The 27,665-nt window shown below is 42.5% G+C and overlaps 1 protein-coding gene across 2 annotated transcripts in view; it reads right to left on the minus strand.

Moving 5' to 3' along the window:
• PTPRT (protein tyrosine phosphatase receptor type T) overlaps positions 1-27,665 on the minus strand; it is a 1,114,757-nt gene that overhangs the window by 578,911 nt on the left and 508,181 nt on the right. For both annotated transcript variants that reach the window (XM_023227953.2, XM_023227952.2), the window contains exon 7: positions 15,822-16,115. In XM_023227953.2, the coding sequence (XP_023083721.1) occupies positions 15,822-16,115 (294 nt within the window). The remainder of the gene's footprint in view (positions 1-15,821; positions 16,116-27,665) is intronic.

A 27,665-nucleotide genomic window follows, 5' to 3' on the forward strand; every position in this document is an offset into this window, starting at 1 on the left:
ATCACTGAGTGATGCTTTGTTGGATTCTTTTCATTGTTGTGTGTGTATTTTTATGATTTTTCCAACTTCTCTCCAGTGCACACATTTGTCTTCACAACATTCTTTCATGCATGCAACACCTATTTATTGCATCCCTCCAGGTGCCACCCATGATTCCAGGCACTAGTGACCAGAACAGACAAGGGAACGATCCCTGGGGAGTATATAGTCTAATGGAAAGGGCAAGTAATAAACAAATACACACACGGATAAGTAGATGACTATGAATTAGGATAAGTTTGGCAAACAGTGTTTTTTTTTCTGTTTTTTTGAGACAGTCTCACTCTGTCACCCAGGTTGGAGTGCAGTGGCATGATGTCAGCTCACTGCAACCTCTGCCTCCTGGGTTCAAGCAATTCTCCTGCCTTAGCCTCCCAAGTAGCTGGGACTACAGGCGTGTGCCACCACACCTGGCTAATTTTTGTATTTTTAGTAGAGATGGGGTTTCAACATATTGGCCAGGCTGGTCTGGAACTCCTGACCTTGTGATTCGCCTGCCTCGGCCTCCCAAAGTGCTGGTATTACAGATAAGCCACCGTGCCCAGCCTTAAACAATGTTTTAAAAGGTTAAAATGGAGAGAGAGGAAGAGGAAGCTAGATCAACAAGGTCCTTTGCGAAGTGACTTTTAAAGGGACGTGTAAAGGGCAGTGATGAGTTAACTAGTTCACACAAAACTTTGCTGTAAGATATTTATTTTATGCTGTAGAGTGACCAGTGAGACTAACTGGCATATGAGACATGATTATATGAGAATGAGTCAGTGATTAAAAGGGAATAGACACAAGCAAAAAATATATATTTAACTGGAATATGAGATACATTTCCTATTTTCAAAAGGTTATTTTCAAATTTCAAAAATGTGCTACCTTTTTTTTTTTCAAATATAAAGATGAAGAAGATAAAGAAGTAAAACGGCAGCCATCACCAGAGTAGTTATAGTGGCTGCACCCATTTTCAGCCCTAAGCCCAGGGAAACTCTTGGCTGGAAGAGTTACAAGGTTCTAATGATAAAGAAGCCCCAACAAGGAAAATCTACATGGCCATGGGGGATGGACAATCACTCCCTGGTGGATTCCAATCAAACCTCGAGACCCCCTAACTCCCACCCTCACCTCCTGCTACACCTCAAGAATCTCAGGATGACTTGTGGCTCAAGCCAATAGTGGGTGGGATTTAGAAACAACTGACACTCTGGTTTTCCTCTTTTCTGGCAGGCAGAGTCTTTTTCTCTGCATCAAGCCAGGTTTGGGCTCACTGCTCTGGATAAGTCTCCCATTTTTCTCACTGTAGGGAGACCTCTGCATTCCAGAATGGCCAGCAATGGACAGGGTGCCCTTGGCTTCCTCTGGCTCAGGCATCATTTTGGCTGAGGCTGCATACCAAGCTCTTGATAGAGTGAGCTTTGTGAACATAGCAAAGGGCTAGCCCCTCGGACTCATGGCAATGAGGATTTTGGGGTTTAATGGTGAGGAAGGCCTAGGGCCTAGGTAATGAGAAAGTGGAAAAAAATAGCATAGTGTCCTCTTAATATGTTGTACCAGTTGACTCACCTGCAGAAATGCCTGTAAGAGTCTGCTTCGTTCCTTGCCAAAACTGGTTACTACCAATTTGAAACATATATGTAGGTAATATATGGGTAATGAGAGAGAAAGTGAGCCTCTAGGTGTTAAAGTACCAAAAGCTCCAATTTTCTCAGCACCTACTAAGTTCTCCTCGTTGTGCTTAGAGTTCTATGGTCAGCTGGGTCCAGAGTAGGACTCTAATCAGACTCTGTAGGCCCCAACCTCAGCTGCTTCCTAAACTGTAACTTGGAGCAAAACACTAAATCTCTCTGGCCGTGGTAGTAATGGTGAAGATAGAACCTACCTCATGGGGTTATAGGTTTGCAGGCGAATTCAGTGGGGTGAGCCTTGCAGAGCGTTATTAGCCATCATTAATATTAATGACCTGTATTTCTATCCAGTGAGGTAAGTAGCATTATACTAATTAACAGAGGGGGAAACTGATTCACAGAGGTCGAGCAATTGCCCAAGGCTGTCCAGCATCCTAAGGAGTGAATCTGGCATTATAACTCCGATGGGTCTGAAAGCAAACCCCCTATTTAACTGTCCCTACTCTACTTGAACACTGAGCTTGAAGCTTGGTTTGTATCTCAGGGCTTAGCAAATTTGGGATTGTTTCTGTACTGTCCGAAAATGTCAATGATTCACTAACTGTAATAAAAATAACCTCATATAGAGTGTTTTACAATTTATAACAATCATTCACATTCACATTTGACTCCAATGGGTACAACTATTTCTAAATTATATAAATTTTTGTGACCCATAGTCTCAATACCTGTGTGTGTGTGTGTGTGTATATATAATATATATATGTATGTGTGTGTGTGTTTACATATATACATGAATATACAATACATATACATGGCATGTCTGTCTCTGTACCTATACCTAAGTGCAGATAGATTAAAATACATATTTTAAGAAGGGTTGTTTCCATTCAAAGAAACGCTTTGATCTCAGAATTAGCTGTCCTCCCCCAGCCCCACTTAATATTCAGCTCAGTGCAAAAGATGCACAAAGAGGGGCCTGGAAATAGAGTCTGGAGAAAGTTGAACTGCTCTCGGAACTTGAATGAGACGACTTTGCCGCACCTGTGGGCAATTGGGAGGGAGGAAACAGAAAGAGGTGAAAATTTCTTGCCTGTTGAAAGGACTTTTGAAGTCTGAGGAAGGATGAGTTCTATGCTGGGGAGGACGACAGTGCAGCCCCTTCTATGAGTCCCACCAAACACCAAGAGAAGTTTGCTGCTGCAGGAAACAGCCTTTGTTATTTGGCTCCGGGAGAGTGGTGTGGAAGGGCCCAGGTCCACATTTGGTTCAGTTAGGGGAGCCAGAAGAAGTTGATTGATGTTCTAGAATCCAGGGCAGGTAGTGAACAGCGACTCATGTGCTCCTTTTGGAATCTCCACGTGCAGAATTTGAAATGGGGAGTTCTGGTCAATACTTTATAGCTTTCACTGATAAACTGGCCCTAGCTGGTATGTGGTCTGTGTATTTACATTTCACAAAATTGAGACAGTAATTACTTACACTTGTGGTTTTGTACACTTTTTTTTAAACTTCCTATAGCATGAACGTTAACCCATGCCATTAGATAGATATGCCACGAACACAGTTTGTAAAAACACTAGCATAGAATTCCACTATGTGTGTGCACCAAAATTTACTTAACTACTCTCTAATTGTTGGTGCATTAAAGTGATTTCCAAGTCTTTGTCCTTATAAATAATGCAGTGATGACCTCTATGTCTGAAACTCTCTTTTGAGCAGCTCTGATTATTTTGTTAGAAAAAAAATTAGCAAATTGTCCTCTTAATATGCTGTACCAATTAACTCACCTGCAGAAATGCCTGAAAGAACCTGCTTCGTTATTTCTTACCAATACTGCTTTTTACCAATTTAAAAAATATATAGGTAGGTAATATTATAGATAAAATGCATTTATTTGATCATCTGTAACACTGAACTTTTTTTTTTTTTTTTTTTTTTGAGACGGAGTCTTGCTCTATCGCCTAGGCTGAAGTGCAGTGGCCGGATCTCAGCTCACTGCAAGCTCCGCCTCCCGGGTTCACACCATTCTCCTGCCTCAGCCTCCCCAGTAGCTGGGACTACAGGTGCCCACCACCTCGCCCGGCTAGTTTTTGTATTTTTTAGTAGAGACGGGGTTTCACCGTGTTAGCCAGGATGGTCTCGATCTCCTGACCTTGTGATCCACCCGTCTCGGCCTCCCAAAGTGCTGGGATTACAGGCTTGAGCCACCGCGCCTGGCCAACACTGAACATTTTTAATATGCTTTTTGCCATTCATATTTTGTTTAGCAATTACCTCTTTAAGCCTTTAGCCTTTTTTTTTCAGTGTGATTACATTTTAATGTTAGAGCTCTTTATGTGTAAAGATATTTTATCTCCCTTTTCTCAGTTTCGTCACATATTTTCCCCAACCAGTTTATGCACATGCTATTTGATTTTAGTCAACATGGCATAGAAGATTTTTCTTTTTCTTGCCTTTCTATGTAGTAAAATGTATAAACCATGACCTCAGTGGTATATTTGCATGCTTTTAATGAACTGAGAGTCTCTCCCAATAAAAGAATATTTTCTTTATTTTTCTCTAGTTTTGCCTTTTAAGTTTTTAAACGACCCATAATTTAATTAGCATATGGTAATATACGCAATAAATTCTATTTTTTACAAAGTATCTTACCATGTACAATTTATTAATCATGTACTATTTGATAAGCAATTTTCAATTCATATAAATCTTTTTATTTTTATAAAGATGGGGTTTTGCTATATTGCCCAGGCTGGTCTTGAACTCCTGGGCTCAAGTGATCCTTCTGCCCCGGCCTCCCAAAGTGTCGTATAAATTTTGAAAGTCAGTTTTGCTATATACTGTATTCATTTCTGGGCTTTAATTATTACAGTTTTTATAAATGTTGACATTTCACAGAGAAATCTCCCAATCACTTTTTCTAAGTGCTCTTGACTTCTTTCTCCTGTATTTTCTTTCAGATCAACTTTTAAATCACTTTAAGTTTCAATATGAATCCCATTAAGATCTTGATTAGAACTGTATTAAACCCATCAATTAATTTGGGGAGGATTGCTATCTTCACAATATTAAATTTGCTAATGCAACAACATGACATACAGCTCTTTGTTTAGGTCTTGTTTTCTCATCCTCAATAAAATTTTGCAGGTGTTTGTATTTTCATATACATGCTGTACATTTCTTAGTTTACACTTAAGTATTTATACCGTAATTACATTTGAGAATAGGATACATTTTATTATATTTTTATAATGGTTATTACTGGCATATGGCTATTGACTTTTGTTTATTTGCTTTGTGCCTGACCATAGCATTGAAATCTTTTAGTAGTTCCAATAGCTTGTTTTTTTTAGTTAAGTTTATTCTCTTAGGCATTGAGGCTATAAGAACATTTTCTTCTGGATATAAGGAAGTGTCTTTCCATTTCTAGCTTACTAAGAATTCTGATCAGTAATGAAGGCTGAATTTTTTCAAATCACTTCTTAGCCTCTCTTGAGAGGATAAGATGATTTTTATTGTTTGGCCTACTAATATGAGGCATTACACCAATAGTTTTTCTAATATTCAACATTTTTCATCAACACATTCCTGGAAAACACCCAACTGGGCCATGGGTGCATTATGCGTTGATAATGATTCTGGATTTCAGGAGACAGAGCTTTGTAGCTGTGCAGTTAACTGTTTAATTTTTAGCTGGGCCATTTGAGCAAGTGTGTGGCCTTGGGCAAGTCACCTACCTCTCAGACAGTGAGTGCAGGAATTATACCTACCTCACAAGGTTGCTAAAAAAATCACAAGTAAAATATTCAAAACAAGCTCAACACAATAGGCCTTGCAACAGTAGATACTCCTCAAATTGGCAACCACTGTTTTCATCATTATAATCACACATTTTCTTTGCATCTCAAGTGTGACACAGCTATAAGAGTGATTGAACTCTCATTTTAATACATTTGGGGTGCTATTTTTTAAAAATCCAGAGAGCCTGGTAAACAAACACCGTTAGCTTTTACTATCTTTAATGCTTCTCTGTGAGTCACTTTTTCTTCAAATTTCAACCCTCAAATTTAGAAGAAATTGAGGGACTACTTGTTGACTTACTATTGTAACTGAATACAGATTTAGTTGCTTGCGGAGTTCAAGTAACAAGAGCAAGATCTGATAGAAAGAAAGTGACTTTATTCCTGAGCTAGCTGAAGGGCAGTGGTGCAGGTTCCTGCCTCAGGGTGCCACTTTGCTTCTGGGCAGAAAGCAGGGGCCTTTAAAGGAAGGCTTAGAGTGAAGGGCACAAAGGGGAGAGGGTGAGGAAGCACAGGGTCTATGTGACTTTTCAGATTTCTTATCTATCCGGAGGTCTCGCTAGTGCCATCACGGGCAGAGCGAGGTTGTAAATGGAGGCAATCTCCTGTTGGGAGAGAATTCTGGATGTGCCTGGTTTGCTTCAAGATTCAGTCTCGGGAACTTCCAAGTAAACACATAGTTAGACAGGCTTGCTGTGTTGGAAGTGTCTGGTGGAGAAAAGGTAAAGATTATAATTTCATTCCTAAAGAGCTAAGTAGGTGGTGGGGGAAAAGAAAAAAGGTTAAAAAATTCATTTTTTTCCTTTTAAAAATGGGGTGCTCAGTTACACTGCTGCACTTCATCTTCTAGGAGGCCCTGGCTCCCTAAGGAGCATGGAGTGGCAGAAAAATCTAAAAGTGCAACTGGATGCCTAATAGGGCTTTTCCTGTTGCTTTGGAATTGTATCTAAGAGTACAAAACCACTAAGCATACAAAATAAATATTGCCACCTTCTACAGAGAAGAGCTGAGGGACTTCTAGTTATTTCTTCCAGAGAAATAAGAGGTTCCCAAGCGGACTCTCACTTTTCCGTCCCAGCGCTACAGTCAGCTCATACAATAATGAGACTTCATGGGTTAGGGGAAGAGAGTCTCTGAAATTATGAATTGTAGGTTTAAAGAGAGAGAGCTTTATGCTTTCTTTGCCTCTTTCTTAAGCCAAGGGAGAGGGACTCCAATGTAGCCAACAGTAGACATCATGTGACAGTGGGAGGGGAGAGAGGGTCTGCAAGAAGAGGAGATGAACATCTTTTGCTCTCAAGGTGCTTGTCCATCTGCAGATAATTCTTATGGTGTCTCAATCAGAGGCTCCATAACCAAGTATGATCAGAGCAGGTTTTCTCCCTTCTTTAGTTTTCATCTCTCTTCTGTGGTCCTACTCCCCAGGGGAAGAAGAGAATGCCACAGCAGCAAAACAAGTTGGGTAGGTGATGCAAGGACTGCCAGAACCCCTTCTCCACATCTTTCTGAGGAAGTGCTAGTCATAATCCATCTTCTTGGCTGCCTTCAATCTAGGTTCACCTGCACTGCACAAGCAACTATGTCCCTTCAAGCATGGTGTGGCGTGCATGGAAGTCCCCTCCTTCCCTCATGAGGGAAGGATCTCCTCATGGTCTTGAAAATTTCTCCATTGGTCTTTAGAATCCATTAACTCTATGGCTTTGATTCCGGGTGGGAGAGCGATTCAATTTTCATTTCTATTGGCTACTCTTTCCATGTTCCCTGAAGATTTATGGATCATCTCTCACCAGAATTGCAGCAGAGCAAAGATAGAGGTTAGATGTCTGTGTTCATACTATGCTCCTGCCCAGAAGGATGTCCCATTTTACTTCTAATTCAGAACCCTAAGAGTTAGGCCAGGTTATATTCCTCCTATTTTATAATTGGTGCAGCCAAGACATAGAGAAATGAAGAAGAAGAAAAACTCACGAGACTAGTTAACCGACGCTGTTCTATTTTCTGGACCTTCAATTACCTCTTTTTATAATTCTCTGCCACTACTCTGTCCTAGAACTGCATGTTGCCCTGAAAGACCCTCGCCTGTGGGACCCACTGGCTTCTCAGAGAACACAGAGACCACCTGAGGCTGCTTATTGCAGAGAGTCTGGACTCACTTCCAATCCCTTTTTGCTCTGGGCTTGAAAGGCCTCATTCTTACAAGCCTTGGCCTCCTCAGAGAGAGAAGGATCTGCATAACATGGTTCTCCCTTTCACCTGGGACTAGAGACGGTTACAAAAAGGTCAATTCCCATCCCCTTTACCCCATGCCCTATCATGAAGTACCATCACAGCTACACGTCGAGGACTCCACAGCATGCACACAGCCACGTAAGTCCTGTCTTCCCAGCAGTGATCAGAGCTTGTTGCTAAATCACTACTGTCTAAGAAAGTACAGAGAGTAGCAACCAGAGAAATCCTTCTTAAAACAGGGTCCATCATGCCACAGTGAAGGAAATTAGGTTCTGACATCTTTTTCCCAGGCCTAAGATTTATTTCCAAATAACGTTTATTAAAGGACCCCTATGTTCCCAGTTCTCTGCAAGGCATATAACTTATCTCACTGAAGCTTTCCAACAAAATCGCATATTATAATATCCCTTAGATGGAAGAAAATAAATTGAGTCACAGAGAGATGGTGTAACATATCCCGGTCACCCAGCTAGCAAGTGCCCAGCTTGAAATAAAAACTAGATTATTTTTGGCTCTAAAGCTTCTATCCTTTTCATTCTATTCTAATGACTACTCTCACTTCATTGAGCCCAGCAATTTGAATTTATCTTTTTTATACCCCTGGAGAAAAGAGAGAGGTAGACACATATCACTGCAAGTAGAAATCCATAAATATGTAAATAAAATAGAACCTGCAATCAACCCTCAGGTGGAGGGAATAGAGAAACCTCCAGATCAACAACATATGTGGTGTCTCTGACTGTACAAAGCCACTTTTCACTTGGAGAGCTGGGACTCTGCAAGACCACAATGAAGTGGGTTCCCAGGCAAGGGGCCTTTGATTTACACACACAGGGGATGGGCTAAGATTACATGACTTGCTGGATTGTTGATTTGTGATTCTGTAACTATAATCGGAGTGGCCTGGGGTCTGCTTCAAGCAAAGTTTGGGGGGATAAAAGAACCAGTTTCTGGGATTAATTGAGACAAATGTGAGTGGCTGAAGACCTGTTTTTGAGATGAGGAAGAATATGTCTCTTGGGAGCAAAATTTACAAGTGGGTGTTTCAAGGAGGCCTATTTGAGGGTGACAGTGAGGAAGAGCTTCTTCTATCTAATGCTAGATGGTAGTCTTAAGATACCAACAAGCTGGTACCCAAGCCATTGAAAGTGGTACCTGCAGGAGAGGTAAACAGCCAAGCTGGACCCATGTGGTGTCCATATATCTTGTTGTCTCACCTGCTTTCTCCAGTTACTGACCTCGGCATCCACTGCCCTTTGTTCTCACTGTAGACTCCAGATAGTTAATGCTAGCAGCCTGCCTACTGCCCCTACTCTTCTAAACCTAATGGACACTCTGTGTATAATCCATCCAGAGTTGTATGATAACCAAGCCAATACTGGGTAGAGGATAACAGTCATTACCCAAGATCTCCAGCAGGGAAATGGTCTGGCATGGAAGAGTGCAAACTTCCCATCAGAGGTAGCATTCAAGGTGAGGCTGGGTGGGCAACACACAGCTCTTCTAAGACCCAACTCCTATCACAGAATGTCTGCTGTTGGGGATGTGCTGGAGGAAAGCACACAGTGCTCTAGACAAGAGAGTCTCTGAGAGCCCAGACCACAGCATGGACTCTGAAATGGGATTTCCCAGGAGTTGGTGAACAACAAAAGAATATGGTCCACCTTCGAGATGCCAATTAGTTCTGAGAAGTGGACAAGTAAGATTTCCTATTTTGATATAATTATTCATAATCAGAGCATCCATAACAATAGCAGCAACCAATAACAGTTTGGTTCACTATAGGCAGCTAAAGAACATTTTGAGTTTTTGAAGTACATTGATATACATGATTGCATTTCCTCTCAGACCTATATCTCACAAAAGACGGTGAATGATTAAGTGAAAGAAACAAAATGATAAATAAAAATATAAGAAATGGAGTATCTCAACAGAACAGCATGAAGACAGAGAATTAAATTGCTTTCATCAGTACTAAGAAGTCCCTTTGCGCCTGTAATCCCAGCTACTGAGGAGGCTGAGGCAGGAGAATGGCGTGAACCTGGGAGGAGGAGCTTGCAGTGAGCCAAGACCGCGCCACTGCACTCCAGCCTGGGTGACAGAGCGAGACTCCGTCTCCAAAAAAAAAAAAAAAAGAAGTCCCTTTGATCCTAACATCCAAGTGAAATCAGGAAGTCCACATGGAAGAAGCAGTTATCTGCTCATCTCTCCTAAGCTCCAGATTTATATATTCCCATCACCTGCTATGCATCCTCACCTCCAACACAACACATTCAGACCTGAGCTCATTCCCTTTTGTGTTTTTCAGCTCAGAAAACTGTTCCATCACTGTGATGGTTAATAATGAGTGTCAACTTGATTGGATTGAAGGATGCAAAGTATTGTTCCCGGATATGTCTGCGAGGGTGTTGCCAAAGAAGATTAACATTTGAGTCAGTGGACTGGGAAAGGCAGACCCACCCTCAATCTGGGTCAACACAATCTAACCAGCTGCCAGTGTGGCCAGAATAAAAGCAGGCAGAACGTGGAAAGACTAGACTGGCTTAGTCTACTGGCCTACATCTTTCTCTCATATTGGATGCTTCCTGTCCTTGTACATCGGTAACAAGTCCTTGTTCACTTACCTTGAACATCTAAGTTCTTCAGCTTTCGGACTCGGACTGGCTTCCTTTCTCCTCAGTTTGTAGACAGCCTAGACCTCACCTTGTGATCGTGTGAGTCAATACTCCTTAATAAACTTGCCTTTATATATACATCTGTCCTATTAGTTCTGTCCCTATAGAGAATCCTAATACAACCACTCATCTCTCAGTCATCTAAACCAGAAGCATGGGAGTATCAGCTTTGACTCCCTTCTCCCAACCCCACAGACCTCGATTCCTATCTGATCATTTGTCCAGGTTCTGGTTTATCTGGCTGGGAGTCTTGCTCTGAACTCCAGCCTACTGGGCTGGGATGCTGCACTACAGGCAAACTCTTGACAATCTCCTCCTTAAGGATTAAGGAGGAGGTATCCTTCAGGTTAAGGGAAGGATACTCTTCCCTTAGTATCCCAGAATTTTCATAATCAGTGACTTCTCAGAACTGGCAGAGCCAGAATGCATCCCCACCTGTCTTAGCTGAATTGCCTCTCTAGCGTCTTCTGTGCTACACCCAAGCTTGTAGCTTACTGCTGCCAAGTCTCTGCCTGCTACTAGCATGTCCTTACTAAGTCAACCTCTGCCACCAGTGCCTAGCACAGAATTTGGCACAAAGAAAAGACTAATTAAATGTTTGATAGAACGGAGTGAAACTTTTGTGTAGTAGTTATTTATTCTCAGCTGATCTCCATAGTCACCAACCTCCCTACTACCCAATGCCACCCTCAAGAGGACACTTGTGAGCAGAGGAGGTCCCCGAGGCTGAAGACTCCATCAAATCCTGTGATGAAGAGTTTCTTCGGCCAAGAGACCTAGCATTTAACTGATTGGTGACCTTGGTCCAACGATTCTGAGTCTGTTTTCCTCCCATCTACATCTCAGAGCTGCTGCAAAGACCAAGCTATGGAATGAACATCCTTCCAAAGAGCCATGTTGGCTTGTCACTGTATATGTTAGTCTAAAGTTTGGGTATGAAATAACATCACTCAGCAAGCTCCTTACAGCATATTTCTAGGCTCAACCCCAGAACTTCTGATGTATTAGGTCGGGGGACAGATCTGAGAATGTGCATTTCTAACAAGTTCCCAGGGGAATACTTGTCTTAATTCATTTGGGTTGCAGTAACGGAATACCATAGACTGGGTAGCTTTCAAACAACAGAAATTTACCTTTTATAGTTCTAGGGGCTGGAAAGTCTAATAGCAAGGTGCCAGCAGATTAAACATCAAGTGAGGGTCCATTTCCTGGATCTTCACATGGTGGAAGACATGAAGGAGCTCTCTGGGGCCTCTTTTATAAGGGCATTGATCGCTTTCATCAGTGTTCTGCCCTGATGACATAATCAGCACCCACATGCGCCACCTCCTAATATCATCATTTTGAGGATTAGAATTTCAACATACGAATTTTAAAGGAACATACAAATTCAGTCTATAACAATACTGATGCTGCTGGTCAAGGGACCACACTTTGAGAACCACTGCCCTAGATGATTCTAAGACCATTACTCTTTCCATGCTGATGCTGTCTTTCCTACATGAAGCATGCTATTTCAATGCTTGCCTTTATGTTTTACCTTTTTTGCTGTTTTGTTGGAAACTTAACCCAGCCTCTAAATTCCTCTGGGCAAAAATTATACCTTCCACTCTACATACTCTCTCACTTTCTGTTTTGTAAAATAATAAGTACATTTCCAGCGTGATTAATAATAGAATAGGAAAAGGAGGAAAATCTCAGACTACCAATGCCAATAAACAACACCTACAAATAGGTATCAGCCCTGGAATTTTCTTAAAAATTAATTACGAGGCAAAAAACATTCCACCATCAGTGGTGATCTGGGAAGGAAGATTATCTTCTTGATGACACATTTTGTAAAATGTGGATTATTCAAGATTTTAGCTGTAACTTAAACACCAACATTTTTTAAAAATAAAATACCACAATTGCATTTCAACTCATAATTTGTATATTGATAGCCAGACTATTGTGTTTTCAACAAGTAAAATCCATTACACAGTCATGGCAACAGTTTGCAATAGATTGTAAATTTTTATTGAGATGATCATCTTGCGATTGAATTTCAAAATGTATTATATGATCATCAGCAAATAAGTCCATGGGGGCTGCTAAAGTACTTTGAATATCATTTATAAAGATCAAAAACCCTGGAAACTCTTACATTTACCCTGTGGAAAGAGAGAAGTCTCAACAGTAGGATCAAATCAATTATTTTTATGGATGAATATTGCATTGCAAAGCTGAGATAAGGTATTACCCAGTTTAATAACATACCATTATATCCTTTGAAAGTAGTAAGTTTCATAATCAGGTTTCAATGAGGAATTTTACCAAAGGCCTGTTTTGAAAATAATCAAGAAAATGGCATCTCTGTTCAGCATAGTGGTTCAATAACCTTACAAGGAATATTTTCAAGCAACGAAAATACCTGGGTTACATACTACCACAATACATCACTGAGATACTTAAGAATGGTTACAGCCAATTCCACTATAACTCTTGTTTTGAAAACGCAAATTTGTTCCAACATAATTAATATATGAAAGGGCAATTTGAGAATAACAAGAATTCCGCATTTGCTTATGTGTGATTTTGTATGTGAGAAACATTAGCGAAGAAGAAACCTGCAGCCAGCAGAACTGAGCCACCTAGGAATACAAGCACACACACAGTTCCAACCCTTACCTGCCCCCTCAGCTCACTACCTGTGTTCTGAGCTACACCTTTTCCCTCAGTTTCAGACAGCTTTCCTTCCACCACTTCATAGTCACTCACAGGCTGCAACCTCCCTGATGCCCACTTCCACAGCAAACTTCAGGTCTTTTTCAAGGTAACACACCATCTGTGCTGAGTATCCCTTATCCAAAATGCTTGGGACCAGAAGTGTTTCAGAGTTCAGATTTTCTTGAATTTCAGAATATTTGCCTATACCTAATAAGATATCTTGGGGATGGGACCCAAGTCCAAACACAAAATTCATTTATGTTTTTTATATATATATATATATCTCATAGGCAATCTTATATAATATTTTAAATAATGTTGTGCATGAACCGAGTTTGTGTACATCGAACCGTCAGAAAGCAGAGATGTAACTATCTTAGCCACTTATGCGGACAATTCTGTGCTTGTCTGTCATCATCATAATTCCTGACTTTGAATGTATATGCTATTGATAAGAAATCATCTTCTTATGCTTATTCACACATAAGTGCTTAACAGTAAAAAAGAATAAATGATATGTCATTAATACCATAAGAAATTAATGTGTTCAGGTTAACTGAGCAGCACAGTAGCCTCAGCAGATACCTGGATCGGCTATTGAACGTCAGCAACAAACATCCTGGCTTTCAGTCCTCTCCCTGTGATGTTGTGCTTTGATGAAGGGTTGGTACACCCTGCATTTTACTGTTTTAGGTGAGAACAAACATCATAAGCAGTGGAGGAACCAGGAAGTGGATCCTCCAGGGAGAAAGAGGCATTCTACTCCATGGCTTTTAAAAATGTTTCCTCCAGAGTTATCTGCCTCGTTAACAAGGATTTTTGTCTTAGATGTCTCTGATTTTACAAATTGACATGGTTTCCCGTTCTGCTATGAATGCATACTGCTCCAGTCCTTCAATAAGCTCACCACCAATGCTTGCCGTGTCATCTACAGGCACTTTTTCTGCAGTGTTAACAATGTCATGTTCATTTGTTGTATCGTGTTGGCATTCAGTAAGTTTCAAATTTTGGAGCATTTTGGATTTCCGAGGTTCAGGTTAGGAATACTCCACCTGGATGGATGCACTTCTTAGCCATTTCACATGCATAAAATTGTGCCACAAGTTTTACTAGATTCCCCTCTTTTTTGGTGTGTCACTAGGGAAGTATGGTCCTCCAGCCCCATTTTTTCTATAATCCCTGTGGTTTTTATTTCATAACTTGATATACTGTGGTGATTGGTGATTTTTAAGGACCTATATATCAGGTTATGGCAGAACTGTATGCACTTTCCCTTGCTGTTTGTTCCATGGTTCCTGTACTGATGGTTCCTTCCCCTCCACCCAGATGCCCCCAGTGACTCCTTTTTGTTTTATGAAACCCTTGGTGCCTGCTTTCCTGAACCACACCCGCTTCCACTAGAACATGCCCAGCTGTATATACAATGCTCTCTCTCTCTCTCTCTTTATTCATCATGATGTGGCTAAAAATCAAAGGCTGAGAGTCAGAAAATCTAAGTGTAATTGCTGACCGTGTCACTGGCCATTCTATGACTTTAGACAAAGAGTTTAAAAGCACTGAGTCTCTATTCCTTTGTGTATACATGAAATGTAAGATCGTACAGCAAAAGGTTACTTGGAGTGAAAAAAAGATATAAATAAGGTAATTTGCAACAAATAAACTGCAAGTTCTTTTAATTTCTTGAGTTGCATCCAGAGCCAGACCATCTCAGATACAGTGAGACACACGTTGTTAGCCAATAGCCCCTGATTAGAAATGCAGTAGAAGCCAGGAGGCCTGGGACACAGTTGGATCCAGAGAATCTCTCCTCTTAGACACAATCTCCGCCAGCAAACTCTTACATGGCATCCAGGAATATCAGAGAGACAGGTGTAGTCAGCAGCCCACAGAGATAAGAGTGGAATCCAGAGGACCCTCACAGGAATAGTCCCAACCCAGACTCTTAGGTAGGGATAGGAGCCTCCAGGGGATACAGAGGCAGGAAGCTCTTAGGGACTAAGGCAGTTCCAGAAACAATTCAGAGATACTGTGAGAGCCAGGAGGCATTTATGACATGGTTGGCAACAGGAGCCCCTCGGAGACAACTCTAGAATCAGCAACCATCAAGAAAATTGTCAAAACCAAGAGTCACAGGCCCAGCTCAGGGAGCCTCAGGAACAATGTTAGAATTAGAAACACATTAAAGATACAACCAAAACCAGAAGCCCCCAAGGACATAGTCTAAATGAAGCCTTCAGGGTGCATAGTCAGAGCCAGGAGCCCTCAGAGACACAACCAGAGCCAAGAACCCTCAGAGCAACACGGCCAGGGCCCTCAGAGCAACACGGCCAGGGCCCTCAGAGACACAAAACCAAGAGCCCTCAAAGACATTCTTAGCATTAGAAAGCCTCAGACATACAAACGGCACCAGCAGTTCTGGGAGATACAGAGCCAGTGTGTCTCATCAGAAACACTATTAGATCCAGGAACCTCCCATGACCCAGCTAAAGTAAGGAGGTTCTCAGAATCACAGTCAGAGCTAGAAAGCCCCCAGAAATGCAACCACAGCCAGAAGGTCCTCAAAAAATAAATAAATAAATAAATAAATAAATAAATAAATAAACCAAAACCTTGATCCTTTTTATCCTCAATAGGAAGCACATTCACATTCAAAGAAAATTAGGAATTATTTGTCACAGGAAGGCAAGAGGATGGCCAGTCTTGGCAACAGCACAGCCTCTCATAATGGAGCCTGGAAAAAAGAAAAATCTTACCTGCACACTTGGTCCTGGTGGTGAGGGGAGGCCCTGGCGGTCCGGTACCCCCCTCACCTGGTCGCGTGAGGAGCACTCGGATCTCATACTCAACGTCGGGGTCCAGATGCCACAGCTTGTAGTTGGGAGAGTCGACTATGTGGGTCTCCGCCCAGGTGCCTGTGGTGGTGCGATATTCCACTTCCTTCAGGATGATGGGGCCATCCCCGATGATGGAGTTGGCATTTGGCTTGATCCACAGGTATGTGGCCCCCACAGCCAGCAGCTCTGGGGGAGCAATGGGCGTGGGAGGCTCTGTAAGACAAGCAATCAACAAAGGATTGTCAGACTCAAATGATTTACAGAGCAGACTCCGAGCACGTGATGACAAGGCACAGAATTCACAACACAGCCACAAAAAATCGTCAGAAAACCCTTTGGATTTTATTTTATTTTATTTTATTATTTGATTGTTTTGAGATGGAGTCTTGCTCTCTCATTCAGACTAGAGTGCAGTGGGGCCATCTAGGCTCACTGCAACCTCTGCCTCCCTGATTCAAGCAATTCTCATGCCTCAGCCTCCCAAGTAGCTGGGATTATAGGCGCCTGCCACCACAGCTGCTTAATTTTTGTATTTTTAGTGCAGATGGGGTCTCACTATGTTGGCCAGGCTGGTCTTGAACTCCTGACTTCAGGTGATTCACTCACCTCAGCCTCCCAAAGTGCTGGGATTACAGGCATGAGCCACCACGCCCAGCCTGAAAACCCTTTTAAAATCCCATTCATGCCCTACTTTAAGGGTTTGCATGTAAGTACCTGAATCAGTATTTCTTCAGTAGCTATATTCAACATCTACCTTATCTCCTTTATTTAAAGGCACGAAAGAAAGAAGGCCATGTGAGGAAATGGTTTTCCCAGAACACAGCAAAGCTGCTGGGTGAATACTCTGTTTTCTAGCCTCAAAGGAAAACCTACTTTTGCTGAAGTGAAGTTTGGCACAAAACCCAGGGGAGCCTAAGGTCTATAAACATTTCTTACACAGAACACACAGATCGTTAGTGGAAGTTCTTTCCAAAGGGTGATAAGAGCCTAAGCAGAAAAAGAATGATGGCACAGCAAGAATTCAGCTTCTGCCTCAACCCCAGCAGGTTTCTTCCAGCAGAGAAAGTCATGGGTCACGGCAGACTCGGCAGGAATGAGGGGTCAAAGGAAAAGTCGTGCTGAGTTTTCTTGCATCTGCTCTGTGCTGCCACCTCTCTTCCACTGAGTTCCACACAGTCAGCTAAGTAGACTAAAGGTTCCGCAGGCATGGATTGTGGCCTCTTCCTTGCAATTATTAGCCCATGGCAACGCTATAAAAATTAACGCTTATCTTGTACTTCTTATGTACTTTAAAATCTCACACATATCATTTCATGTAATTCTTGGGACAATATTATCATCTTCACTTTAATGGAGAAAAACAAAACAACAAAACAGAGAACCTAAGAAATCAGGTCACCTAACCAAGGACATGGAGAAGGTGGCGTAAAATGAAACTTACATCTGCATGACTTCCTGGACCACCCTGCACCAAGGCTGCCTCTTACTATTCACCTTTAAAAAAATGGAACTGAATATATTGGTTATTTTTATTTGTAGTAAAAATGGCAGAACAATAAAGAAAACGGAAGACAGAGAAAATATGAGAAGAAATAGAAGAAAATTGAGAAAAATGGAAGAAAGAAAATATCTCTACCATCCAACATAGCCATTTTTATTCCTCCATGTTCCATTCCAATGTTTGTTTATGTATTGACACATTTTTTTGTGTGGTTATAATAACCCATAGACCCAATGTAGATTCATTTTTCTTCCTTCACTTACATTGTAAGGATTTTTTTTTTTTTTTTGCACACACTGCTCGAGGTTTGTCATCACTGTCTTTAATATTTATAGAACAATCCATCAGGTTACCACACTAAGCATTCGCTGATTGCTGGACACGTGAGTTGTTAATGTTTTGCTAGGATAAATAATGCTACAATGAACATCTTTGTGCAAATGACTTCAGTGTGTCTTATCTTATGTTTTCTTAGGACCAAGGGTATGAACAAAAGGAAATGAAGAGTAGAACAAAGAAGAGGAGAAAGGGGAGGCACAGAGGAGGCACATGAGGGTGGAATACAATGTGCATTTGTTTGAGAACATCTCACTTGTAGAGGGCCTCTGGTTTATTCGCATGGATAGAAGGCAGGTACACATTTCAGCTTGGAACTCAGGTAAGGGCTTTGAGATAGAGATGCACACAGCACTTCCCTTCTAATTAATTACCTAGAAGCAAAGATTCTCTAGAAACAGAATAATTGCTAGGAAACAGAGGTGAACAATATTTTCTCAGTGTGACTCGAAGCAAATCTTAAGGGACAACTCCAGATTGCCTCTATTATAGCCTGCCATTTGGTCAGAGAAGGAAATTAAGCAGATTAGTCAAGCTAGATGCTTTTCTTTACAAAGCCATGGAGGTTATTACTCAAGACCTTGTTATCTCAAAGGTGTTTGCAAATTGATTTTTGGATAATTTGTTGCAGGTAGAGAAGTTAGGTTGGCAGGCAGATAATTTCTGAGCTCATCCTTTGTGCATGTTAAATATATGGACCCTTTGATTGTCATTATCAACTCTACAGAGCTCCCATCAGTCTCCAGTGAGGCCTCAGGGGTGATATTTTGCAGCTCTCTGATGACTCTGCCCAATTCCTTAACATAATTATTCAGAGACTAGACCTCTATAGAATTAAGAGCAGCAGACTTCAACAGTTTGGGTGCTGAGGGAGTGGCCCCATTTAGTTCTCTTCCATCGACTTTTCACCATGGTTTTCTGCTCTCCTATTTCAGGCAGCAGTATTCAATTGCTGACCACCAGAAAGAAAATAAAGTATTAAATCTTTCCAAATGGTTAGCTTCTTTTCATGTATTTCTAATGGCATGTGCAAGTATAGTAACAAACATCCCCTTGAGCATATAAATGTCCCTATCTCAAATGACTTGCGACTTCACACATTTGTGTGCAGATTAGCCACGTGGTTACCTCTCCGTCCATCCCCTCAAGAACAGACCACATAAGTTTAATCACAGTGTTTCCTCTATGTGACACCAGGGAAGCCATCAGATTATTGTGTGCTTTATTCTTTTCTTTTTCAGTGATCTATTGTTTTATAATTGGCATTGTTTAGAAGGCACAGGTACTGGTGGTTCAAAGAGAGAGAGGCAAAAATATAGCACAGAATGATTTTTTTGGTAAGCAGCACATTATTTTACAAATACATAGAAAAGCCCATCTATTTATATCAGTTCTCTATCTCTAAGATGAACTCTTCAAGAAGACAGTATAGGAAATGTTCAGGGTCATCCAGTCCAATGGCCAGAGTCATCAGGAAGGAAAAGGAAACCCCTGTGTACCTCATTTGCCAGACAGAGCACTGTGCACATGAAATCTAATGCAGCCAAGTAAATCAGTGATAACGAAGTATAATAAAGTCACGATGGGGGTGGCAGAGGCATTTTTGAAGCCTGTGAAATGATCTAATCTGGTCTAGAGGTTAGGGAAGCTCTTGCAGATAGTGCTTAGGGGAGTGTTCTGCTGGGACTGCTCATATTGAGTCTATGAACAAAGAAAAACTCCTGGGGGTCTCCTAGTTCTGAGTTACCTGGGATAGACTGGTAAACAATTAAGACGATGTTCCCTGGACACTCATTCATTCACTCATTCTATGAATGTCGAGTCCCTGCTGCTGGTCACACACTGTCCCAGGTGCAGACACAATCTTGGCTGCATGGAGCTCACCGTCCAGCCTTCACTCAAGGATTGACACAAAGAAGTCAGGAGAGAAGGAAGCTGACTCAGAAGATGTTGAGGAGGAGGGCATCCGGGAATGGAGAGGCCCTGGGAGCCAGACCTAGGTAGGAGCTTATGGATCCATAAAGCGATACAAATATACAAAATGGATTACTGCTCAGTGAGAAGAAATGAACCAGCTGCAGACGCAGACCCACACAGCAACATGAGTAAATCTCAAAAAAAAATTCATGCAAAAGAAAAATAAAAGAAGAATGCATGATGACCCCACTTATGTGAAAAGTTCAAGAACAAGCAAAACTGCTCTATGGTGATAAAAACCAGAAGCATAGTTACCTAGCAGACAGGTACTGACTGGGACAGAGCCTGGGAAGTTAGAATGTTCTCTATATGTTGATTTGGGTAATTAAATAACAGAAATCAAAACAGTGTTACTATAAGGGACATGACTACCTGAAAGAAGGCATGAGAAAAATGTGGGTGGTTATAACCATTTCTGTATCTTAACCAGGGTTATGTAAGACTCATCAAACTGTGAACTTAAAACATAAGTATTTTGGGCCGGGCGCGGTGGCTCAGGCCTGTAATCCCAGCACTTTGGGAGGCCAAGACGGGTGGATCGCGAGGTCAGGAGATCGAGACCATCCTGGCTAACACAGCGAAACCCCGTCTCTACTAAAAAATACAAAAAACTAGCCAGGCGAGTTGGCGGGCGCCTGTAGCCCCAGCTACTCGGGAGGCTGAGGCAGGAGAATGGCGTAAACCCGGGAGGCGGAGCTTGCAGTGAGCTGAGATCCGGCCACTGCACTCCAGCCTGGGCGACAGAGCGAGACTCCGTCTCAAAAAAAAAAAAAAAAAAAAGTATTTTTATGTATATAAGTGATACCTTAAAAGTTAAAAAAAAATCACAAAAATATGGATATGTGACTCACTAGGTGAAGAGAATGCCACTAATTACTTGAAACTGAGCCCCAGAAAATTGGGAGAAAATTAGCCTTTACTTCTATACCATTCCCTCCTATCAGCACCATCAGATGCTTGAATTCCTAATAGTTTTCCTAATAAGAGGTTGTTCAGGCACACACCAGTTTCTTATCCATGAGCCTTTTCACATCTAACACAACCAACGCCCTCTCCTTACCAGACTCCACAGCATCATCTGTGCAAAGCCAGGAGTAAGTATTTAACATCTGATGGCACCCTCTGCTCATGAAGTTTGCAACCAGACTAAGGAGGAGGAAGTCTTGCCTTCAGGGAGCTGAGGCCTGAGCTGGGTAATGACATCAGTGCCTTCCAGCCAGGCATCAAAGCACTGCGAGGACAAGGATGCCAGGAGCCATCCATGAGGGCTGGGCAGCAGCAGCCCTGAGCTTCCAAGGCTCTCCTTCAACATGTAGATGGTGAAGTGACCCCTTCATGTAATTCTGCCTCATCCTCAGGCAGCAATCTCCAGAACAATTCTGTCTTTCTTTTCCCTGCTGTGAGCACTTGTAACAGTTTGACTCCCCAGAAGTTCCCACAGAGAGCAAAAGTGTTTCAAATAGCTAGAGACAGAGCTGTGCGCATGTATTGTCTGCTCCAGACAGAAATCAAACATTTTGAGAAAAACCAAATGTTACTGAGATGTGAAGTGAGCCTTGATATGATTAAGGTGAGCATAACCTGGCCTCCAACACTTTCCACCACATGCCTCACCCTACCTGATCACCGTTTTAATTGTATTTCTATTTACTGACCCTCTAGGTCTGTGGGAATGCCTCCACCCACCCAACCCTAGCCACCAACACAAACCCGTTCATACACAGACAGAAACACAATTGTGCCATTCTCATTTCCAGACTTCTTTTGTCTGTGCCATTTTTCCCAACTAGAATGGCTTTCCTTTTACTTTTTTGTTTGTTTGTTGTTTTGTTTTGAGACAGAGTCTTGCCCTGTCACCCAGGTTGGAGTGCAGTGGTGCCATCTCAGCTCACTGCAACCTCCACCTCTTGGGTTCAAGTGATTCTCCTGCCTCAGTCTCCCAAGTAGCTGGGATTACAGGCACCTGTCACCATGTACAGCTAATTTTTGCATTTTTAGTAGAGATGTGGTTTCGCCATGTTTGCCAGGGTGGTCTCAAACTCCTTATCTAAGGTGATCCACCCGCCTCAGCCTCCCAAAGTGCTGGGATTACAGGTGTGAGCCACCGTGCCCAGCCTTCAATTATTTTTAACTAAACCATGCTGATTTTTCTTTTCAAAACTGCTTCATCATGACTTACTCTCATGTAGCACAGGGCTAGGCACAGAGTAGATGTTCGATGCTGATTAGACTTCTACGATTTATGTGCAACGCTGTTTTCATACAATAATGGACTGAGGATCAAAAAGGACTACCTTGGGGCCAGGCTCCAAGCTTTCCTTGACCTTGGCTTACCAGATGTGTGACTCTACTCAATCTTCATGGTCCTCAAATTTATTTTACCTTGACAATGAAAGATTCAAGTCATAAAAGTCCCTAAATTCTCTACCAAGGGCCACAGGGATTCTACGTGTACACACTGACTACCCTAACAGTGAGCAATCGGCAGTAGCCCAGGCTTCTCATTCCTCCCTGGCTTGGGCTCAGGGTCCTCGGACACAACATAAGTAAATATAGCATCAAATCCTCCAGTAGGTGCCAACTAGAATAAGTCTTTGTTGGCCGGGCACAGTGACTCATTCCTGTAATCCCAGCACTTTGGGAGGCCAAGGCGGGAGGATCACTTGAGGTCAGGAGTTTGAGACCAGCCTGACCAACATGGTGAAAGCCTGTCTCTACTAAAAACACAAAAATTAGCTGGGCACGGTGGTGGTCACTTGTAATCCCAGCTACTCAGGAGGCTAAAGCAGGAGAATTGCTTGGACCTGGGAGGCAGAGGTTGCAGTGAGCCAGGATCATGCCATTGTACTCCAACCTGGGCAACAGAGTGAGAGACTCTGTCTCAAAAAAAAAAAAAAAAAAATTAGTCTTTGTGCCCTAACCAAACATACAGCCAATGGTCAATAAACATCTGATGTCTTATTTGAATGGGTAGAAAAAATATTTGATACGTTTTCCCAAAGTAAGAGGTTGAGGGTGGCAACAAAGAGATGAAAAAGGACAAGAAGTAGGATGTTGTAGAGAATACTGAATGCACCTCTAAGCAAAGGATTGGAAGTATTTAGGGAGAAGACATCAAACAACTGACAGACAGCAACAATCAAAGACATACGTAAAGAAAACTTCTCTGAAATACCCAAAGGCTCGAGTTTGCAGACTCTGAAGAGCTCAGTGGGTTCCAGGCAAAATCAATGATGAGACTTGAGCTTAAGTACATACTGGCAATATTTTTGAAATACAAAACTAAAGAAAAATTCCCATAAGCCTTCAGAAAAAAAAAACCAGATATCCATCAAAACAAAATAAAAAGACTAAAAACTCTGGTTCCATGCTTTATCATTACAATTTCAAACACAGGGATGTGATGAGGAAGATGATGAGAATAATCACAAATAACATCATGGGGCCGCTCCCGTGTACTGCACACTTTCAGACACCTGTGACTGCCCTCAGTGCTCTACCGTATTGATTCATTTAGTCCTCACAGCAACTTTATGGATGGGTAGATACCCATCCAGAGTCAAACAATTAGTCATTCAAAAATCCAACACTGAGGCCAAGGCAACCTGCCCGGGGTCTGCACTCCTAACCATTATGATAAAGACAATGGTACATTATGATAAAGACAATGGTACACACACAAGGTCTTAAGGGGGATGTTTTCAGTCCCAAGAGTTTTATAGGAGGTTAGTTGTGGTACATTTTCAAAGCCAGCAGAAAAATGCTCTCAGTTTCTGAAGAACACAGAAAATAAAATGCAATGTACTTGCCTTCCCTCGGAGAAAAACTGCTTGAAGATATACCCTAGTCCACCTTGTGATGGATCAAAATCACAACCTCTAGCATGGGGGAATTGTGATATAAGAAGGATCAGTCCTATGAGATGGTTAGCTACCACAAGACCCTCCTTCCTCAGATGTGAGTCCAGTAGAGGAGCGTGATCTTGTGCCAGGCTGAACTGAATACATAGCCCAATCTGTAAGAAGGGGCAGAATGGCATGCTTTCATCCACACAGCATTTTAGGAATGCTTAAAAACAAGCAATTTCATTATGAATGGTTAACTTTAGCTTTGGCCATCATCCTGAAAAGGGACATCATAAATTCCTATGAAAAAAGGAATCTCTCCTTCACTTTGCTGAACTAAATTCAACAAACAAATCTCATCTACCTAAGCTGAAAACATCTAGATTTAAATACATGAAAATGTTGACGTTTTTCTTACGGTTGTGAGAATATAAATACTATTTTTTCTTTATTCTGTTTCTTCTTTGATGTTTTTACAAATGCCTAGTAAACCTGCATCAGTTGCTTATTATAAATATAAGCATTTGAAATAGGTCAGGTTTTTATATATTTCAAGCTTTCACATCTGGATGCGACCTCTCTTGCAGTTCTATGCTCCCAATCACTTGGAGTGTTTAGCAGTCAGTCTCCTCTCCTATCTGCCCAGGTAGCAGGAGTCAAGAACCACAACTACATCCATTTTCCCAGCAAGTTCCTCACCAACAGCTCACTAGCAAGGAGACATCCTGGCTACCTCTGGGAGCCCCTCGAAGGCTTCCATGGTGAGTTGACACTTGACTTTCAGATAATCCTCTAACCATTGCAAACAAACAGTACTTTACCTGTTTCCTCATCTTTCTCTCTATAGTGACCACACAAAGCAGACAGTACTACTCCCATATTACAGATGAGAACACCAAAGTTACCTAGAAAGCAGCTGTGTCAACACTGCCTGCTCTGTGGCTACAGGCATTGCACTTCCCACCCACCCACAAGCCCCAGTGTTACCACTCCCAGGAGCAGCCCTTACCCAATGAAGGATAGAAGATGGCGGATAAACATCCAGGTTTCCTTGACCCCTAGTGGGACAATGGGGTGGCTTTATTCAGTCTTTTAGATGGCCCTTGGTGGGACTAAGCACCAGATATCCTCTCTAGCACTACCAGTTCCTAGTGTACTCCTTTTTTTGTTGTTGTTGAGACAGAGCCTTACTGTGTCACCCAGGCTGGAGTGCTGTGGCACGATCTCAGCTCACTGCAGCCTCCGCCTCCCGGGTTCAAGCGATTCTCCTGCCTCAGCCTCTTGAGTAGCTAGAACTATAGGTGCTACAGGCACGTGCCACCATGCCCAGCTAATTTTTTTGTATTTTTGGTACAGATAGGGTTTCACCATGTTGGCCAGGATGGTCTGGATCTCCTGATCATGTGATCTGCTCGCCTTGGCCTCTCAAAGTGCTGGGATTCCAGGCATGAGACACCATGCCCCGTCCAGGGCACAGGATTAAGAGGTATTTCTGGGATTCCAGGCATGAGCCGCCGCACCCAGTCCACAGTGCTGGGATTCCAGGCGTGAGCCGCCATGCTAGGCCCACAGTGCACTCTTTATGGGGCTTTCTTTCTTCTCAATCTCCCTTCCTCTCCTCCTTACCAATGTTCCCCTACAACTTAGAGAAACTATTTGCAAATCCACGCTAAAGGATCTGTTTTTAGGGGAAATCCAGCCTGAGATACTATGAAAACCAGGGAAAGTTACTTAACCTCTTTGTGTCTCAAATGCCTCATCGGTAAAATGGGGATATAGCAACATCCTTCTCATTTGAGTTGCCATAAAGATTATATAAAGTATTAGAGTCGACACTTTAGAAAAGTTCCTACACATAACAAGTAAACTGTCTTCGCTACTAATATCATCCTCCTCCCAACCAGCCACCGATGAGCCATTCAGCTGTCAGTGAGAACCTTAACTGATACTCTCATTTTGTGCCCCCCACAGAGAGACACAAAGATCCCATCAAATGCATTCCCCTTCCTGTGTCAGGATAAAGAGAGTCTACAGTAATGTCAGTGTGTACTCCTGCCAAACCTCCCACCAGCAAATCAATTTAAGAGCTCAGCCTTAGTCTACTTAACACCATCATGTCGCAACCAGTGAAGTTATTCAGAAACGCGTAATTCAATAACGACTTAGCACCAGATGAGGTTTTATGATCCGCAACACTCTGTCTGCCCCGGCTCCCATTTATCCCACAACACCTCAACATTTTCAAGATTACTCTTTGCTGGGCCACTTCCCGAAATTAAGAGCAGAGTAATCATTCTAGAAGAACCTTCCTTTCCTTGCCTGCTAATCAGGAGACCTCAAAAAGCATGAATCAAGAGTCTGTCACCTCCAAACACGGGGCTAGGAGAAGCTGGATTCTAAAGCTTTGGAATCAAAGGCCATGCTTCAGGAGCACCTTGTTCCAGGGCAGCATGGGTTCACAAATGGGCACTCTTCTCTCCCCTCCCCCACCTCGGCCAAGCAGCTCTGCTATGAAGCATGGGTGAAAAAAACTCCTGCCTTATCCAGTTTGGATCTTTGAGTTCCAGAGACAACCACGTCTGTACACCCACAGGATGGTGAGAACTGTTATTATTACTATCATGTGGCAAGGACAAATAACATTCTCATAACATTCACTGTGTGCATGGCTCTATTTCCGATTTACATACAAACTCGTTTATTCCTCATATCACACTGGAAAGTAAGTACTATTCTAGTATGCATTTACAGATGAGGAAACTAAAGGAGTGTGCTAGTATTCAGCTCTGGTCTTTTTGCTTCAAGCCCACCCTGTTACATCAGTTATGTAATTCTGGAGCTGGGACCCCACTAACGACACCTCTAAACTACCTTGCCAGCTGGCTTTGGTCCAGTCCTAGTGATGGGAGATTTCAGATGGAGACTGGGATGCTGGAAGAAGGAAGAAGATGCTCTCTTTCTGTTTCAAGGTCCTTGTAGCATCACTCCAGCAACAGGGGCTGCTACACTCCAGGCCTGAATCTCTTCTGGTCTTCCCAGCACCTATGGTACAGTCTCTTTTTGAAGGAACTAACAGAACCTAGGCCATGCCCCTTACAGCTGCAGTACAATCTGTGGGGTCCCCTTCCTCAGAAGTCTCAGAATCAGCCCCGCTGTGCTCCTCCTACAGACTTCTAGGTACCATAACCCCTCCTATTCCATTTTTTGTTACCCCAGTCCCAGGTGTGGTCGCCACTTCCTGCCATTTTTGGCTACCTTAGCATCCCATTTTTGCACTAACAGCCTTTCATCACTGTGTAACAGATTTCCTTCAATAAAAACCCTCTGTTTGAAATACCTGTTGTGATTTAGGGCTTCTTTCCTAGACCCTGATTTATATCAATAGATATTATAATTATTTTCATTTTTCACATGAGGAGACTAAGGTACAAATTGCCCAAGGTCATGTGGCTAGTTAGTGAGTGTGCTGGGATACTCAGGCTGTCTCGCTCTAGAGGCCATGATTTTAACTCACACACTGAGCTGATGCCCCACTGTTCCCAGAACCCTGCTCAGCAACACAGTGAGGCAGGTACATGAAGGCTGGGGGATACCATACTTTGCCTAACAAACAAGTAATGAGGGCTGACTCTGCTATGTTTTGGGGATGTGAAGTCAAAGCAAGTAACTGTCTCTACCCTAGAGGAGACCAAGAGACTAGGGAAGGATGCGGAAACCAATGAGCTACAGAAGAAAGTGATACAGGCTGAGAAGTGGCAGGGCCAGAGTCCTGTGGACTCATACAGGTGTGTGGTATTGATACAGACAGGAGACAGGGAAGTACTGGGTAGAAGAGGGTGGTTCCCCAGTAAAGGCCCCACCCTCAAACCTGAAGACCCACGGCCCTAAGTCAGGACAGACATTTCTGTTTTTGCATCCAAAAAGTTGCCTTTTGGCCCACCACACCTCCAGTCCTGCTCCCATATAAACCCAAGACCTTAGTGGGCACACACACAAGTGGCTGAACATTGGAACCAGCAGACCAGTGACAACGGAACAATGTGGCAGAAAAACACAGAAGAGAAAGGATGTCTGGACACTGAGGGGAGTTCAGCTGGGGGCAGT

This window comes from Piliocolobus tephrosceles, chromosome 20, assembly GCF_002776525.5.
Source record: "Piliocolobus tephrosceles isolate RC106 chromosome 20, ASM277652v3, whole genome shotgun sequence".
Taxonomy (NCBI): Eukaryota; Metazoa; Chordata; class Mammalia; order Primates; family Cercopithecidae; genus Piliocolobus; species Piliocolobus tephrosceles.